At 34.1% G+C, this 20,075-nt stretch overlaps 1 protein-coding gene across 4 annotated transcripts; it reads left to right on the top strand.

Annotated features, from left to right (window-relative positions):
• The first annotated feature begins 1,961 nt into the window (after nucleotides 1–1,961).
• LOC140048117 (uncharacterized) lies at nucleotides 1,962–20,073 on the top strand. Of its 4 annotated transcripts, XM_072093144.1 has the most exons (13): nucleotides 1,962–2,116; nucleotides 2,886–3,211; nucleotides 4,120–4,174; nucleotides 4,933–5,029; nucleotides 5,145–5,432; nucleotides 5,663–5,774; nucleotides 6,050–6,213; nucleotides 6,666–6,811; nucleotides 7,066–7,210; nucleotides 7,437–7,742; nucleotides 7,968–8,048; nucleotides 8,267–8,397; nucleotides 9,274–10,898. In XM_072093144.1, the coding sequence occupies exons 4-13, from the start codon at nucleotides 4,933–4,935 to the stop codon at nucleotides 9,919–9,921; spliced, it is 2,118 nt and encodes a 705-aa protein (XP_071949245.1). In that variant the 5' UTR covers nucleotides 1,962–2,116; nucleotides 2,886–3,211; nucleotides 4,120–4,174; the 3' UTR covers nucleotides 9,922–10,898. The 4 variants fall into 4 exon arrangements, with proteins under 4 accessions (XP_071949245.1, XP_071949246.1, XP_071949244.1 ...); XM_072093143.1 differs by lacking the exon at nucleotides 1,962–2,116 and having other exon boundaries at nucleotides 2,760–3,211; XM_072093146.1 differs by lacking the exons at nucleotides 1,962–2,116; nucleotides 2,886–3,211; nucleotides 4,120–4,174; nucleotides 4,933–5,029 and having other exon boundaries at nucleotides 5,381–5,432; nucleotides 5,638–5,774.
• The last annotated feature ends 2 nt before the right edge of the window (nucleotides 20,074–20,075 follow it).

The following is a 20,075-nucleotide window of genomic DNA, read 5'->3' as shown; positions in this document are numbered from 1 at the left end:
TACGAAAAGGGAGACCCCACTATACGAAAAGGGAGACCCCACTATACGAAAAGGGAGACCCCACTATACGAAAAGGGAGACCCTAATATACGAAAAGGGAGACCTAAATATACGAAAAGGGAGACCCAATTATACGAAAGGGAGACCCAAATATACAAAATGGGAGACCCAAATATACGAAAAGGGAGACCCACTATAAGAAAAGGGAGACCCACTATAAGAAAAGGGAGACCCCACTATACGAAAAGAGAGACCACACTATACGAAAAGGGAGACCCTAATATACGAAAAGGGAGACCCAAATATAGGTCTCCCTTTTCGTATTGGGTCTCGTGTCAGGTCTCTGGTCTCGGGTCTCTAGTTTCGAAACACCCGTTAAAAACAGATGATTTCATTTTTACAGAAACCGGTCCTATATATTTGTCTACTTTTGGATGGGGGGAGGGGGGGTAGTTGACCGGGGAATAGTTACCCGGGGGGTAGTTATCCTAAGGGGGTAGTTGTCCTAAGGGGGTGGTTGTCCGGGGGGTAGTTGTCCGGGGGGTTGTTATCCTAAGGGGGTAGTTGTCCTAAGGGGGTAGTTGTCCGGGGGGGTAGTTGTCCTAAGGGGGTAGTTGTCCGGGTGGTAAACATCCGGGGGGTAACTGTCTAGGGGGTAGGTGTCCTAGAACCCTGTGTAACAGGTTTTTTTTTTTTGGGTGGGGTAGGGGGGTGGGGGTTGGTGTTGGTGTCATTTGCAATTACCATTTTCGCACCCCAGATATTTAGAATTATTAGTTATTACTCACAAAACTAAAAATATAAATTTTGTACGACATGGGGATACAATTTTAGGCCCTATTTTGTGTCAGTTGGGGTTTTACAAACGTTTATTAGACATAAAACCGTTGGTGGCGCTGTTTAGGGCCACATTTTGGGGATCTGGCATTTTTTTTCCCAATCTGGCATTATTTGAGACAGGATACGGCATAATTTAAATTTTATCGCTGGCAACGCTGAACGTATCGAACCAAATCCTAGTTATGAGACTGTTAATATACATATTTGTCTACACAGGTCTATACATTTTATCACTATCTGTAAAATCTATTCACTAAGTTAATTTTTATGAATTTTTAAATCATAAAGAGAGCGAGTGAGTGGCCGAGCGGTTAAGACAGTGGAACGGTAATTACGTAGCCATAACTTCAAGGGTTCGAGGCTCACTCGCTCCATGGTTCTGGTGGTAGAACGAATCTTCTCGGATAAGGACTATAAACCGTAGGTCCAGTGTACACATAGCTCATGCGCACTTTAAAGAACCTAGTACATCTTTCGAGACGAGTAGGGGGTTACCCCGGTGTACTAGTCCACACAAACACAGCCACTGTCACACACAGCCACTGTGCAAATTGGGACTGGACCGTTTTAGAGGTGTTTACCACCTGTTGGTCCAGATCCTTCACTAACTGAGTTAGTGAGAAGTCGAATAAATAAAAAAAAATAAAAAAAAATATTGAAACTTTCTTAACAATTCAAATGATTACATAAAATATTAGATAACTGAGAAATACAAGGAGAAAGGAATTAGGATGGTTAGACTCCATCCATGCTCAAACTCAAATAGGATGGTTAGACTCCATCCATGCTCAAACTCAAACTCAAATATTCTAAATACAACTTAACAATTCAGAATAAAGCAACGTTGTTTCGTTTTAATTCTTCTTAATTATCTAAATAATTATGAAGCTACAGAGTTATCTAATCGGTCATTTTACCGCTATACATTTAAAATATAACAGTTAATTATATCTCAACCGTAGGTTGTAACAGTAAATACAATTGATTTTTAATAATTGCGCAAATTGCGGTGAATAGTAAATTTCAAGCACTTTATCACTGCTCACGTTTCCTTCGCAATGAATCGGTGTTTTGACATTTAAATTCCCTATTCTGAGTTGTCTCACCTGGATATCCTGTTATTGTGTCAAATTGACCATGATACAATTGATTGATAAAATCTATCTCGTTTCCTTCTAAATTTATATTAGTCTGTGATTGAATTCAGGTACACACTGTCCAAGGATTACGTATACAGCTTTGTACAATTTGTGTTAAGACCTATCACTACAGTCTGGTAAGATTTTATTTTATTTAATAAATAATTATTACGTCCATCTCATCTCAAGTATCCTATATGGACCGTCCAATTGAAGATCCTTCTATATAAGTTATTATTGGAGTCTAAAGATAGTAAAGAAATTGCCTTTTAGTTATCTTTGAGATAAAAACACACCTTTGGTACATTACGTCGGTCAAATGGCCGCTGTAAATCGATTATCGATTATCAAATTTTATAGTATTTATTTTAAATTGCTATATATCTTAATGCATTAACCATGACGCCAAGCATGTGTTTTATTTACATACTGTACACAGTGCACAATACTTTCTGAATATCAATATTATTATCATTATTGTTAATGGTCATACAAAGCATTCTACTGAGCGGCTGTTAATGGAATTATAAATAGTCTCGTTTCGGAGGAGATGTCGTGATTCAACAACCTGGAAATCCACATTGGGCCAATCGAACACGTTTTATTTATTTACGTAATATTGAAGGATAGAAACGTTTCAGTATTCATGCTGTCATGTTCAATGTTTGTGTTATGTAATTTTTGAATTAATAATTATATCCTAATGAAAAAAACTCAGAGGGAGTGTTCTACTTTAGTCGAAATGTAAAATTTTATTCTCAGTGTAGACGTTTGAATTTAAACATCATCATTTATATTAATACCCTGCAATTATAAAATCATCATGTATCAGAAACATGTAATAATTCATCATAGTTATAATTAATGATTATGGAAATCATTTATATATCCTATTTGCCTTCTCAGAACTGGGATTCGTGCCAAATGAAACAAATAATTGTGTTTTATTTGCGTTTAGTATGCTGCTATTGTTATACAAACTGGAATCGGTGACTTATAATATATCCTAGCTGGTTCTTTTTAAATTGTGGTGAATATTAAATCGTAAGGATAACAATATGATATGGATGGATGGATTTATTGAAACGTGGACCTATATAAAAGTCAATAATCTATCTATGGTAAGTTATAACGGCACAGTATTCTGAGTTACTATGTGTGTTGACATACATGAGGCCTATCGTTTATGAAGATTGATACCTATACCTAGTCGGTGTTTGTGCAAATCTCAGGTGAGTATTTTAGCTGCTACGTAACTAATTAGGCCAATATGTGTTAATACACTACTTATTTAGAGTAGCCTACTAATTACACGTCCTATAGTCGGAACTATGGGGTACGACATCTTAAAACTGAGTTATATAGGCTTATCTGTCTGTTGTTATGTGTTGCTTTTGAGCATTACCGCAAATAGCAACAACAAGGTTCCATTGTAAATTAATTAAAATTGTGGATGTTGAAAATGTAACAGATACACATACATCAAATATGAAACTTAATAATTGGAATATAAAATAAATATAAATAATTGTTTGTTCATTGTCGATGTGACAACAGTAGGCCTATACATAAGGAGCTGTTGGCATATATTATTTAAATGCAATAATGAATGACACTAATTATCCTAATGGTATTTTGTTGGCATATATTATTTAAATGCAATAATGAATGACACTAATTATCCTAATGGTATTTTGGGAGTTTACACTTCATAAATTAAATAAATAATTTATATACAGGTATCATGATCACTCTGATTCATTACATGGACAGGATACAATGGTGATAATTAATTCAGCGAGAATAGTCACAGTGTTAACTTATTGTATGACCAGTGTTTATAGATTCCACTCTGTTTACTGTTTTATATAGTTCTTGACCTTATTTATAGTAAAAAGCTTAATCCTGTGTAATCAATATTCAGAGAACTATTGAACAAATATAAGGAGTCAATTTGATTAAATGAGATCTTATATATTGTGACAGGTTTACCATGAAGTATTGACTCAGTTTCTTGTTATATTATATTGTGACAGGTTTACCATGAAGTATTGACTCAGTTTTAAATGAGATCTTATATATTGTGACAGGTTTACCATGAAGTATTGACTCAGTTTCTTGTTATATTATATTGTGACAGGTTTACCATGAAGTATTGACTCAGTTTCTTGCTGGAACATAAATAAAGAAGCAGAGTGAGTTATTTAATTTCATCTATGGGCTAAGGGCGTGTCGATTTGATGACGTACTAAATGGTTTAGGCTATACAGAAGTATTACTTCATATCCGACCGATGTGGCAGTCAGGGAATTGTTGAAGAAATTAATGAGATCTTTACGCTAATTGAAAGCTGGTTTGTGCAATTTTCGGGAACATTTCGAATTTTGCTTAATTACCGATATTTTAAATGAAGTTGGCAAACTTGTAAACCGATGATTATTTTTTCATCTGTGGTAAAATAATATTATTAGCATAATAACAACTCATTGAATTCAACTTCATAATCACGTTGCAAAGTAAATTCTATGGCCATTATTAACGACCTTTAACCATTCTTTTCACTGTTTATATCTGAGTTGTATTACTTTTTGTTTGCTGTTAAAGCCTTAGATACAATCTTTTGAAAAGCAGCAACTTTTATAATGATGTAGCATTCCAATACCATGCATTCTTGAATAAAGCACACGCGAACACAAAGAATAGCGTACCGTAATAATTTAGTAACATCAATGGTGGGGGGACGTGGGGAGATAAGAACATCAATACAATGTAAATTTGTAAACATGGACACAAACCAATGATTGTGTTCAAATGAATATTAAATGTAAATAATATTGCGGCATAGCAAGCGGGTTATATTCATTATATTTTATATACTTATTATTTATTTTCTTGGCGTTTCTTTCTCTTTATTGCATCATGTTTTAAAAACTATATTTTGATTGTTCCAAAGATGATGACAGGAATCTCAAGCCACAAATCCTTGACCATTCCATTGTGGACGTTCCAAATTATTTCGACCATTATCTGCTTTTCCAGTGGTACACCAAGTAAGTAAAAATGTGTAGGCCAGAATACTATATGGATTATCATGATCTAAAGCTAATTTGGAGGTGATCCATTATAGTTCAATTTAATCTTAATTATCTTTTTGTTTTACTGTAGTACTCGATCTGACGCCTATAGATCCATATCAGCTTGCTGGTTCCGATCTGAACTTCACATGTACGTTAGATAAAAAAGACACATCGTGGAATGCCTCGGATATTAGATGGAATATCGACGGCAAAGATGTACCTATTACAGCCAACAATACTGCCGTGATCTCAAGTACACAAGCTATTCTCACGTTAACCAACCTAACAATGACTTATGACAATGATTATGAACAATGGATCGAATGTTTTTTAGGAAAATTCAAAGTTAACTCGATATCGGCATTAACAGTTGGTAGTAAGTTTAGAAACATAACAAAAACATTATTAATGGCCACTAAGTTCTGCTTTTCTTTAAATTTAAGTTTAAATAAGTGATATTTCCTTATGTTGCCTTTACTTAAAGATTATCCTAGAAATTGTTTTATTTAAATTGGTGTTTTCTTTATTCGTAAATATTACAAACCGTGCTTATAGTTAGTGAGTGTAACAATATTTATCAGGTCTATATAATTTGATATCTTGTAGTCATGCCATCGTCTCCAACTCTACACTGTAGATCCACAAATATTGTTGATTATTGGTGCGAATGGTCGACGGAATTTACCGGAGTTAGAGTTGTTTATAATTTTCAATTTCAGTAAGAAATTTCTATTTTTACTAATAAATAAAAGTAACCCAAAATGTTACGTTTACTATGCATAATTAAATATAGAAGCCCTAATGCAAAATAAGGTAACAATTATATTTTTGTACTAACATCATTAGTATACATAAGTTATTCATGATGGTACAAATAACTTTAAAAAAAGGCACATTTTATCACTAATGAATGCACTAAACTTATATAGAAAATAGAATAAAAAATATAGAAATATATAAAACGATATAAAGCAGCATTTTGTGTTTTTATAGAGACAGTTCCAAAACTTGGATCGACTGTTCTAATAAGAAATACAACACGTGCAGAGTTTTTGAAAGTGATGGGAATCCGATGAAAGAACATTTAGTGCGAGTAACAGTTACCAATATGTTTGGTACTGCTACTACAACAACCAAATTTGATTCTCATGATGAAGGTATGTATATGTTTATATTTAGCACAGCAGTAATAAACATGATGAAAATGATAATCTTAAATGTAATTCCTAAAAAATAACATTCCTGTACGTTTTCGTTATTAAAAAATGGTTGAATTGATTTTGATAGTACTAATAATTGATTACTTATAACCAATTTTGTAACACATATACACAAGCATTTAACCTTTATAAAAATAAATAATAATAATACAATACTACAAAATTTGTCCGACCTTTAGTAGATTTCTTTGTAGTGTTTCAATATTTCCTTTCCAAACACAGTTGGCCTTGAATCCTTTTGTATGAGATATTAAATTTTCCAAACATGGCCTACCTTAGTTAGTGGGCCTACTTTTTAAAAGGGAACATAATCGAATCTATAATACTTACTGACCTAATAATAAATTTAAAATGTTACCTGAGTTGACTCGAGTGACTTTTATTTTCAGCCATTCCTTTGCCACCAGTTATTAATAAATTGTCAGTAGTTGAATCAAACGTCACTGTATTCTGGGAATTACAAGAATATTGCATCTACTGTAATTCATTGTGGTTTCAACTTCGTTACAGACGTTTAAATGAAACATGGAAAAAGGTAAAAAAAGAATTTTTATTTATGAATACCACGTTATTAAACAATGTAGAAAGCTTTTAAAAGCAATTGAAACAACATATATTTTTGGCCATATTTCCCTTCGAATGTTTGCTGAGCCATGATCATTAATATAAGATGCCATATTTCCCTTCGAATGTTTGCCTGAGCCATGATCATTAATATAAGATGCCATATTTCCCTTCGAATGTTTGCTGAGCAATGATCATTAATATAAGATTAACGTTTTTTATTAGACTAAACAACAACAACGTAAAATGCAGATGACTATTGAGGAAGTTACGACAGCAGATAAGTATGAATTTCAAGTTCGATCAAGGTTTTCGTTATTAGCTCACACGTTTAGCGAATGGAGTTCAATTGCCAGTACCTTCCCCACCGGTGAGTACGATAATGATAATGACATTTTTTAACATTCATAAAATCAGCAAGTACCAGCATATATAATAATTTGATTTGTTTTCTCTAATTCTAGAGTCAATGTGTTTTCCCCATTGTCAATACATTCGGAGTGACTGTTCAATCCGCCTTTCGCACGACTTAAATGTGTATAATGTCACATTTATCGTACAATTCTGAAATGTTACATTAATTGTTCTCTTTATAGTTTCCTTGATCATACACGCCAGTACCCCTACAGCATCAGAACATGTCTTGTCCCTACAATGGGAGACGGTTGAACTAGGAACCCATGAGTATTTATACCGCATTACGGGAAACTATATTGGAAAATCATTACGTGAAAGTGTGAACGAAGAATTAACAGTGAATAATATTAACTTAAATGTTCCGTGCAACGTCACAGAGAACATAATTGTCTATTTGGAACTACGGCGCATTATTCAAGTAGACGCTCTTGAAATCGAGGGTCCTCCAACCAGTATACATTATGATTTTCAATGTATAAAAGAAGGTATTTATATTTTATTCATGTTGTAACGAACTTTCAAATAATTTCGAAAGCTAGATGACACTCTGTACGCTTGTTTCCAGTAAAAATGGCAATGGTAAAAACAGTGATGATGGCTACTTTGCTCAGCATAACTGACTAGGGCTATTTATATCGACAAAATATACCGTTTTAGCACGATACATTTAACGTATATACCATTCACCATTTTCCGTCTTCTGTTTTCAGATTTGGTGACCATAAAACAACCCATTATGACTGAGAGACACATTTCAACTACAGTCGCAGTGCAATATACCGGTAGTAGAAGTATGTAAACATTGGAGTATTAGAATAGTTTACCGGTGCAATTCTGACCGTAACAAAAATTAACGAATTTTCTTCTATCTGCCAAAAAAAAGGTCTATCGGCGAGATAATTGTGGATCTGAAATACTGCATGACACCCTTTCAATTCGAACGTTGATACAACAACTTAAAACTTCCTGTGTACCACTATTATAACTGAGTTTTATTTATACATTTCAGGTGACCTTATCATTTCGTTTCTTGTTGTGGGAATTGTTGTTGCCTTTGCATTGCTATTTGGCGGAGCTTTTAAAATGTATATTCACAAGCGAATTTTCATTCAATGGCCTGAACCAAAATTCTTCAAAGTGGTAAATATCTTCATCTTTTTTATTCCTAAGTGTATATGAAAATCTAAATAATAATCACAATGTATGCCAGGCATTCAAATTATAAACTGTGTAGACTAAACTAAATTACCACACATTTAAATAAAGATAAATAAAAATAAAACCATACCTAAGCCATTTTCTTCTCACGCTCGGTGCAGAAGTTTCCTCCAAATAATTAATTTCACAGGACAGCGGAAGGCGTATGCTGGACACCTGTTAATTATTCAAATCTCTGCATTTTCCCTGTTTATTTTTTTAATGGTTCAACCACGAATATTAATCCAATGATTAATATTAAATATATCGGAAAAATATTGCGCAATGAACACTCGTTCGTCTATCCACAACGATTGCAGAGACTGGATGGACCAGTACACACTGGTAACCCCCTACTTTTCTGAAATATAAACTGGGTTAGGGGTGGATAAGGACTTACAACAGGTGTATGCACATTTGGCACACAAGCCAGATATGTGTACACACCAGAATGGAATTTATTTTCCAAATATAAATGCATTTTAATATAAAAAAATGAGATGCAAAATCAATTAACTTTATGATTTTTCGTCACAGATAAATTATATGAAATATTACTTCTTTTGTTCACACGACGAATAATCAAAATACCATGCGAAAGACATTTTTTTACTGTTTACGGAAAAATTAAGTGAATTAACTTCGTGCATCTCAATAACCAAACCTCTCGTGATACAGCACCGCATGTAATAGGTCTACACATGCTGTATTACCAAATTTTCCATGATACTGGGGACATAGTCGTATTTGGAGATTGATAATTTGCACACTTATTTCACGGCGGTGTACCTTTAATAAAGATATATATTTGTATTACAGGAAATTAGCTCTTTTAGTCCTCGATCAGTTGAAAAGGAATTTTTTGATGACTTAAAGCCAAGAAAGAAGTCGAACTTTTTAAAAACGTATAGTTCGACGAGTTCCGATCAAGGCTTCCATGAATTTAGTCCTGATTCTCATGTAAATGAAGAGCCAAATACTTACGTGGTTGTACCTTCTGTTGGCACAGACTATCAAATCTCAGTCGTAAATGAAAACGGTTCAAATTATCTTAAAAATGCAGTTACAACTGACAACATAACACTTAAAGAGGGAAGCACGCCATACTTTCGCCTGCGAAAAACAGATGATTACGATACACTCCAATTGTCCCCTCTGGTCGTCGCGGAGGAAAGCAGAACCGACGAGCACTCAAATCCGTACACGAAAATGACGTCAGTTTTTTCAGATAAGTCTGGAAAAAATGCACCGGAAACTAATTACGTCTCAGATCCTTATTGCAAATTAGACGAGGTTCTTCATGCCAACGTAGAAGACATTAACCCGCAAGCTGTTTCGACGGAGTATACTCCATTCACAGGCGATTATTATGACAGAAAGGAGGAATTCATTGGAGAGGAAGAAATTGAAAACTTGTTGAATTGTATGCCAGAAACAGTTAATACTTATGACATGTTTACGTATTGAAGAAGCCGGTCATTTTATTTTATAAAATTGATTTTTATATTGTTTTGATACACTACACTATACATTATCGTCGATCCTCGATAAGAACTTAATGTCTCCTTTTATTTTAATGCATTATTAATTAATTAGTAATTAGAGCAATTTCTTCGTCTCTGTAAGTACAAGGCAGGTGAATGCTCTTTAGTTATAATTGTAGATCTGATCTATACAATTGAGACAAAATGTAAATGTGATGCTGTAGGCTAGATGCATTGGACTATATTTAATAACATAACACTAACCAATAGCAGTGTGTAATTAATAACATAACACTAACCAATAGCAGTGTGTAATTTTGGCGGAGTTCGAGATTCCTGGGTAACGCGATTTATTAGAGAAAAGAAAATAAACGGTTTAGGCCAAATATTTTAATAATAAAAATATAAGCCTAATATTTATTGTCATCGATGAATAATGAAGTGAGAAAATTCTGGTCCGTCTATTCAACACTCTTCAATTCTTTTGATTAAATTAAGCTTTACACTCGTATAACACACGTATTAAAGACAACTTTCATGTTGAGGGTCAGACATGAGTTTGCAAAGAATTGTATTAGGTATAGCCTACCTTTATTAATTAACAATACTGTCAATTTGATCACTGAAAAGGTAAATACACATTCTTTGAAAGGTTTTTCTACATATTTAAAAATAATTTATTTCAGAATATGATGATTTATGTTATATCCAAAATTGTTATATATGTAATAGAGATGGGTTGTAGCTGACCTGATATGATTTTGTTGATTTTATGATTTGTTAATTTTTAAATTATACAGAATTATATATTATTTAAAATGTTCGGGTGGCTTCCATGCATGCGGCTTTTGGCCTTAATGGAAGTCTCCCTGGTCCTTTTGTATATTTTTTGCTTTGTATTTTTGTTTTATTTATGAATCAAAATAAACTGATTTGTGACTTGTGTTGTGACTTGTGTGACATGTGCTGTATATATCCTTATTGTTTAATGTACTCAAAGAACAGTATTTCTATTTTTTTATTACAAATAATTGTTTATCGAACCATGGATTATCCATGATCGAACCATGGATTATCCATGATCGAACCATAGATTATCCATGATCGAACCATGGATTATCCATGATCGAACCATGGATTATCCATGATCGAACCATGGATTATCCATGATCGAACGTATTCTATAGTATTATAATACCGAGAGAGGGCAGTATGTTGTTACGTTTATCTGACGTTTGTTTATGTAAACAAAAAGAAGACAGATGATACGAGGAGTTGTCGTTTGTCGGTAGGTACGACGAGTTGGTATCACGTTTGTAAGTAGGATCGGAGAGTGCGTAAAATCGTCAGAAACTTTCACAGACGACAGGCAGGAGCCAACCTAGCTCTATTATTACCAGGTGGGACCTTACTTTATTTACGGTACCGCCCATTTCAAACTCTCCCCCTCGATAAAACTAAGCCTAGGCCTAGGCCTAGTTTCTGTAACAGGGAAGTGGAAAGCCAAGGCCTACTATACAATACAGTACTATGATAAGTACAGTAGTAGTAGAGTAGTTAGTAGTACTTAGTAATAGCAGTACAGCAGTAGAGTAGGCCTACAGTACGGGCATGGGGGTCAGTCTAATTACCGAAAACAACCGGAAATGACCGAAAACAACCGAAAACAACCACAAACAACCGAAAACAAACCGAAAACCGGGCTGAAAAAAAAATAAAAAAAAATATTTCTTACAAAAAACGCTGCTCGCTTATTGTTATTGCTAAGGTCAAGTCTGGGGGGTCACTTCATCACGCCTAGATACTTCAAGTATCCTATTAGTATTACAAACAAAAACTTCAATGGACTGTTTTGATAATAATTCAATGATTATCTGACAGCGAATTATATCATGGGACTCATAAATACCAGAATGCTTTTAGTAGAGCAGTTAATGACATGAGCTGTGCATTTTATTACCAAAGCATGAAACTTGGCACAAAGTTTCTATAATGTATATAAATTCAAAATATCGGGGGGTGCCAAGTGTCCAACGTTCGGTATGGCGGCCATCTTGATTTCAAAATGGCCACCATAAAAACAAAAAATGTTCATATCTTGGCAACTATACCCATTAGAGACTTAATTCTGGTCTCAAATTGTTCACAAACTATATATTTCTATTTACTCTAATGAAAATTTTCGTCCAAAAATGACCGGAAATGACGTTTCTTTCAGTTTGACCTTTGACCTCGTATTTGTATATCTCTGTAACTACTGGTCATTTTCAATCGATTTTGGTGTCATTTTGTTCAGAATAAATACATTTATATTTGTAGTAATGAAACATTTTTACATAAAATGACCAGAAATACAATTTATGACTTTTGACATTTAATTATTGATTTTTAATTATGTGAATATACTGTATGTGGTTTTTGGTGGTCTTAAATGCACCTAATTTTGAACTTTGACCTGATAGGCGTAATTATATTAAATGATTAATGTACTTAAATTGTATATTGTACATAGAATTGGTAAATATTGTGCTTGGTGGTACCATTATTAGTTCAACGATGTTGGCACCTTCTGATTCGCTAAAAGTTTTAATAGTTTGACAGAGGAAATAACATACATGTTATGGAATACCGTCAAACCTCGAAAAGGTGATAGTATGAGCTTCTTTTCGAGATAGACTGTATTTGAATGTCAAATGAATAGTATGATGATCGTGTTTATATCAATATATTATTAATGACCTTACAAAGAACCCTTTATATTTCAACAATCAAGCCTCAGTTATTCTACAATTTATTGTTTTCCAAGTGGCTGGTAGGCCTATTTTGATTGCATCTTCTTTTTGTAGGCCTATGCTTCCTCGGTAATATGGTCCTACCCCTCCTTCTTTGTCTGTAGATGGTCTTATACCCCATTCTTTGTCTGTGGATGGTCTTATACCCCCCTTCCTTGTCTGTGGATAGTCTTATACCCGCTTCTTTGTCTGTGGATGGTCTTATACCCGCTTCTTTGTCTGTGGATGGTCTTATACCCCCTTCTTTGTCTGTGGATGGTCTTATACCCGCTTCTTTGTCTGTGGATGATCTTACACCCTTTCTTTGTATGTAGATGGTCTTACACCCCTTCTTTGTCTGTGGATGGTCCTACACTCCCTTCTTTGTATGTGGATGGTCCTACACCCCCTTCTTTGTCTGTGGATAGTCCTACACCCCCTTCGTTGTCTATGGATGGTCTTATACCCCCTTCTTTGTCTGTGGATGGTCGTGAACCCCTTTCTTTGTCTGTGGACGGTCTTATACCCCCTTTTTTGTCTGTTGATGGTATTAAACCCCTTTCTTTGTCTGTTGATGGTATTACACCCCTTTCTTTGTTTGTGGATGGTCTTACACCCCTTCTTTGTCTGTGGATGGTCTTACACCTCCTTCTTTCTCTGTAGATGGTCTTATACCCCCTTCTTTGTCTGTGGATGGTCTTATACCCCCTTCTTTGTCTGTAGATGGTCTTATAATCCCTTTTTTGTGTGTGGATGGTCTTACACCCCCTTCTTTGTCTGTGGGTGGTCTTACATCCCCTTCTTTGTCTGTGGATTGTCCGACACCCCTTTCTTTGTCTGTGGATGGTCCTACATCACCTTCTTTGTCTGTGGATGGTCTTATACCCCCTTCTTTGTCTGTAAGTGGTCCTATACCCTTTCTTTGTCAGTGGGTGGTCTTACACCCCCTTCTTTGTCTGTGGACGGTCCTACACCCCCTTCTTTGTCTGTGGACGGTATTACACCCCTTTCTTTGTCTGTTGATGGTATTACACCCCTTTTTTTGTTGTGTGTGGATGGTCTTACACCCCTTTCTTTCTGTGTGGATGGTCTTACACCCCTTCTTTGTCTGTGGATGGTCTTACACCCCTTCTTTGTCTGTGGATGGTCTTACACCCCTTCTTTCTCTGTGGATGGCCTTACACCCCTTTCTTTGTCTGTGGACGGTCCTACACCCCTTTCTTCTTTGTCTGTAGATGGTCTTACACCCCCTTCTTTGTCTGTGGATGGTCCTACACCCCCTTCTTTGTCTGTAGATGGCCTTACACCCCTTTCTTTGTGTATGGATGGTCTTATACCCCCTTCTTTGTCTGTGGATGGTCTTACACCCCCTTCTTTGTCTGTGGATGGTCTTACACCCCTTCTTTGTCTGTGGATAGTCTTATACCCCCTTCTTTGTCTGTGGATGGTCTTATACCCCCTTCTTTGTCTGTGATGGTCTTATACCCCCTTCTTTGTCTGTGGATGGTCTTACATCCCCTTCTTTGTCTGGACCCACTACTTTGATTGATTAAATCAGACATTGTTTCTTGTATGATTAGGAGACCAAGACCTTCAAAGTGAAAGTTCACAAGTGGATGCCTAAAAAGGTCTTGTACAGAACAGTATATTGTAGGTCCATGTCACTAATTTGAGAATTACTTGAATAATTATATTGAGATGTCTTTTACGAATTGATTTGGTTCGGATTTTGCTAAAAAATCAATGAGTAGAGAAAATCGAGGAAAAGGATACAGATGGTTTACAGCAAAGGCCCATTACCATAAAAATGGAGTACATTTTTTTAGATGCAACGAAAATGAACAAGAATTATCTGAGTTTCTGACTAATGAAAGTAGGTCTACTGCACAAATGCAGGATAAGTTTGTAGTAAGTTTGAAAGACGGTATTCTCTTAACTCATGAAAATGAAAACTTTCCGAACTTGTCTCATATGCAACATCAAAGAGGCCAACGAAAGAATGCTACTTTACATCAAAAATATTTCCAAATGGCATCTAACAATTCAATTCAACTTTTATTTCAGACAATTGTCCATATGGTATAATACATTGCAAAAAAAAAAGATGATGGAGAGAGGACCAAAACTTTTATCTAACGATTGACACATCACAGTTTAGCAAACCAGTCGGCATAGATGAGCTCAGTGATTGCTGTTTCTCAGTGATCTGTCATACTTTACGCCTATCCTATCACATCAAAAGTCAAAAATTCAGAATAATAATTCCTGCTCATTTTTGCAGTGTCATTTATTTCGTTAAAAAAAAAATTAGGTGCATTTATACCAATGTAAACCACATACAGTATGTTCACATATTATATATGTCAAAGGTTATAAATTGTATTTCCAGTCATTTTATGTGAAAATGTTTCATTACTACAAATATAAATGTCTCTATTCTGAACAAAATGACACCAAAATCGATTGAAAATGATCAGTAGTTACTGAGATATACAGATAAGAGGTCAAAGGTCAAACTGGGAGAAACGTCATTTCCGGTCATTTTTTGACGAAACTTTTCATTAGAGCAAATAGAAATATGTGGTTTGTGAACAATTTAACACCAGAATCAAGTCTCTACTGTTTATAGTTGCCAAGATATGAAGACTTTTTGTTTTTATGGTGGCCATTTTGAAATCAAGATGGCCGCCATACCGGACGTTGGACACTTGGCACCCCCCGATATTTTTAATCTATATACATCAAAGAAACTTTGTGGCAAGTTTCATGCTTTGGTAATAAAGTGCACAACTTGGCTATTTTTATGGCACTAACTGCTCTACTATTTGGGATTTGTCGTTAGACTCTTTTCTCAGCCGTTTTTGGATTCAACAGGTGGTACCAATAAATTATATTGGAGTTTCCATTTTAACAAAAATGTCAAAGTGTAGTAGTACTATAAAGCTGCTTGATTTCATCTAATGAATGAGTCATCTCGTGTGACGTAGCGGGCTAGAGCAGCAGCGTGAAAAATCTAAATACCGAAAACAAATTTGTTTAATATTTTTGTTAATGTCGCCCTCTATTGATGGGTGTTTCTAAAGCTAAGACCATACAGAGAGAGGGTAAGACCAGTAGTAGTGTAAAATACAACTCCCTGGTAAGATCATACAGAGAGAGAAAACTGCGCGCGCAAAAGCCAAGGAAGACCATACGAAATGGTAGTGTGCACAAAATACAACTCAAAATCGTACAAATTCAATGAAATACACCGTAGACTACATTTACTTACAAAATCTATAAACACATTTCGTGTTTAGTCTTTTAAAAAACAAAGCATGATTTTACCTAACTTTGCGTTTTCGTACTCGGTTTTCGTCACTTAAGTTAATACTGAATTGATTAAGGAAAAAAACGTTATTTACTCGACTACGGTAATTTTACTGAATAGATTTTATTGAATCCTTTATTGTGAGCTGGTTTTAAGTATACTTTATAGTCCCTAATATTATCAATATTCTTAAAAATATCATTTTTGTATTATTATCTTTGAAAATCTATAATTAAATTGATCATGATTAACCATAGTAAATTTACTTTCTATACTATGGATTAACGTATTCACAATTATTGTGAGGAGTAAATGCGTTTGGTTTCTGGATCAAAAATCGAAAGACTAAAATTAAAATATTTTTATAGATTCTGTAAGTAAATGCGATGTTATCATAGATTGATTGTACGATTTTTAGTTGTATTTTGTGCACACTACCATTTCGTAGGGTCTTCCTTGGCTTTTCCGCGCGCGGTATTCTCTCTGTTATAGTCTTTAGAAACACCCTTCAATAGAGGGCGACATTAAAAAAAATATACAAAATTTGTTTTCGGTATTTAGATTATTTTATTTTGTTTTCGGTTTGTTTTCGGTTGTTTTTAGTTGTTTTTAGTTGTTTATGACTGTTTTCGGTTGTTTTGTTGTTTTCGGTTGTTTTCGGTTATTTTCGGTTGTTTTCGGTAATTAGACTGACCGGGGCATGGAGGTATAAATAAATACATTTTTATACCTCCATGGTACGGGTTAGTAGTAGATATACAATAACTTACTAGGCTAGCTATAGTATAACGTACTAGGCCTACAGTAACATTTAGCGTAACATTTTTTACACATGTACAGTATAGAATTTCTATTTATAAATCAATAATTAAATGTTAACAATTTATGACAGTGTGAGTGATATGTGTCAAGGACAGTACTACTACAGTATTTTCACACTTGTATGTTAAATCTGTAATTTATCCACAACATAAACACTATAATCTGTAACAAAAAGGATATTATTAGGCCTAAAATATAATATTTTATGATACTTTTAGATACTTTATTAAAAGGTGTTTGTGGAGGAACTGTGTCAAAATGCCAAAATGTAAATCAGTAGCAACTCTTCAGCAGATATGTTTACAGTTTGTAGGAAATAACATGGACTTTTGGTGCAGAAACTTTGTAGATAATTATAAAGTTATGAAAACTTACAAGTACTTTATTGGACCATTTGATGATTTAAGTAAGTAAATGGAATTGTACGTCAGTGTCAATGCTGTAGTTATTGTTGTTGATTCAAATAACAATTCTTATTGCTTATGAGTTACACCGTTTCATTTCATTAGTATCTTTATTTGTATAAATAATGCTATTGCACTAAATGTTTTGAAAATACAACTGGAAATTGGTTCGTCAATATTGATATTATGGTTCATTTAGTGTAAACCAGTATAACTTACTGTACTTTGATTTTACCTGACGTTTCAAGACAGTTTCGTCTAGCTGTCAGCTTCTTCAGTTGCTATGCATCAATAGTCATCACTTTTTTTTGGTTAAAGGTTCTAACATGTCTGAGAAGATTATGGTGCATCTAATGGTTGAGAGAAATTTAAAGAAACCATACCTGCATCTGTTGATTAATCATAGTCTTGTAAACCTGGATTTGAGTGGATGCCCTATGCTAGTCAAAGATGACATCATCAACCTAGCAAAGTTTAGATGCAAGGTAAATATTCAATTTGTATATTTGTATATTTATTATATTTTATTAAAATCTTTTTTTATAGCCTTTTTTAAACTTTTATATTTTTTTAGAGCCTGACATCAATCAATTTAAGCAACTGCATGCAGGTAAAAAGAGGAACTTTAGTATCACTTGCAGAAGCTTATCCCAATCTAATGTCACTGAATCTCAATGGTACAAACTGCAAAGAGGAGGCAGCCAAAGCAGTTTTTAAACACTGCACAATGGTTACAGATCTTATTCTATCAAACTGCCAACTGAACGACGATGATCTTGCCGTGTTGATCAACAGCGTTAAAGAGAAAAGAACTCACTCAAACTTGCGAAAATTGTCTTTGAGTAATACTGATGTAACGCATCAAGCGTTAATCACAGTTTTACGCAACCTTCCATGGGTTGTGGTGCTTGAGCATTTTGACTTAACCAAGAGTCTTTATGCAATGAGCAAAGATGCATCAGGGCAGCATGATACTTTAAATCTTAGATCATTAGTTGTAGATGGAAAACCAAATGTGTACAACAATGTATTAATATGCTGTTTTATATTATGTCCACAACTTGTCAAGATTGAATTAATAGAGTTGTTTAGTTGTGATAATGACTACTTTGAGGAGTTAGGTAACTTACAAATGCTAAGGGACTTAAAAGTAGTCGGACATCGACATATCATGCTAGATTTTTTTGGTGTGTTACAGGCATTACCAAAAATAGGCCCAAATTTACAAATCTTAGTTCTCGAAGAAATTGATGGAATTGATGTACTTAAAACAGCTAAACTATGCCCAAATTTATCTGAGTTGTCTCTATGTATTCATGATGAAAATCTGTCATTTTATAGTGAGCTAGAAGAAATGACCAATACCAACATTTCAATGACCAAACTAAAAAGGGTAACAATTGGCGGTAATGGTGCTGATGCTGATGCCAATGCTGATGCTGTGCTTACTAAGTTTTTAAGTGCGTGTCCTGCTCTTGAGCATTTAAAACTGGTTCAGCTCAATAAATTCACAAATGACGTTATACGGGATACCTTAAGAGTAAATGAAATGCCTCAGCTTACCTCGTTGGAGTTATTTTCTTGTACAAATATGACAGCCAAGGTTTTGGGAGAATTGATTATATCATCTAACAACAAACTGCTTTTAGTAAAGTTGATAAACTGCTGGAATATAACACGTAAAGATTACTTGCATTGGCTGGTAGCCGCAAAGGAGAGTAACTATGATTTAGATATTCAATGGGAGTGAATGGATTATCATTTTTAATAGCCCTTTTTTGTATGGAAAATACAATATACTGTATTTAAAATGGTGATTTCTCAAATGGGGAAAGAAAAATGCATAAATCGTTACCTGTATATAAATGATTTTATTTGATAACATAATACTTTGATACATTTTATATTTAAGTTATGCTAATGTGAATCACATTTTGTTATTTATAATGTGTGATTTTAAGGCAAAATTCTCATTGTATTTTGTTTTATAACTGTATGCAATATATATTTTTTTTTTACATTTCTAAAGATACCAAATTGTACATATTTAAGTGACTAGATGTTGCATGCTTACTTACATTGTCACTTCTAATTAATGGGAATCCCATCTATCAATGAAATGGGCTGTTCTCCTACATTGATTATGCCACTTAAGTACCTACTGTATACCTTTGCAAATTTTAAAAATCCTTACAAAATTAAACAATACATTTTTTAAACATAACAGACAAAACAATTTCTCACAATCTGTACTTCTGAATTGCACAATGCTAGTATAAATACCAACAAGACACAGTAAAATCACTAGTTAATTACTATACTGTAGACCCACTGTATAGGCCTACTGTATAATGCATAACACTGCCACTTTATACTGTAGCCTTTATACCTACATTAAATAATAAAAATCTTAGTTGAAGGAATTTTAATACACTTACTCATTTTTTCCTATCATTTTTAAAGCAGATGAATCCGGGTGAAACTATTATTTTTAAGGGATTTTTTATTCAACACCAAAAAAAATTATCTGTATTGGATTATTCATGACAGTACAGTTTACCTTGAAAAGTTTCTCTATTTGACAGTGGCGCTCAGCTAAAAAATTAGTCACAACCTTGAAAGTTTTAACATAATTTTGTATCACAGAATAGAGTATTGCATTAAATTGACTGTTTGCCTGGTGATACCAAACAGGGTATAAGCACACCTCAAAATTTGAAAATATGAATAGTTAAGTCTTTGCTTGCTGTTACGTCAAATTTATACATACATTTTAAATACCATTTTATAAACTGACTTCTTCGGTATCTATTATATTTCCTATAAAAAA

Source organism: Antedon mediterranea, chromosome 4 (genome assembly GCF_964355755.1).
Source record: "Antedon mediterranea chromosome 4, ecAntMedi1.1, whole genome shotgun sequence".
Lineage (NCBI taxonomy): Eukaryota > Metazoa > Echinodermata > Crinoidea > Comatulida > Antedonidae > Antedon > Antedon mediterranea.
The sequence above is the reverse complement of the archived record's forward strand: the minus strand, read 5'-3'. Positions and strand labels throughout refer to the sequence as shown.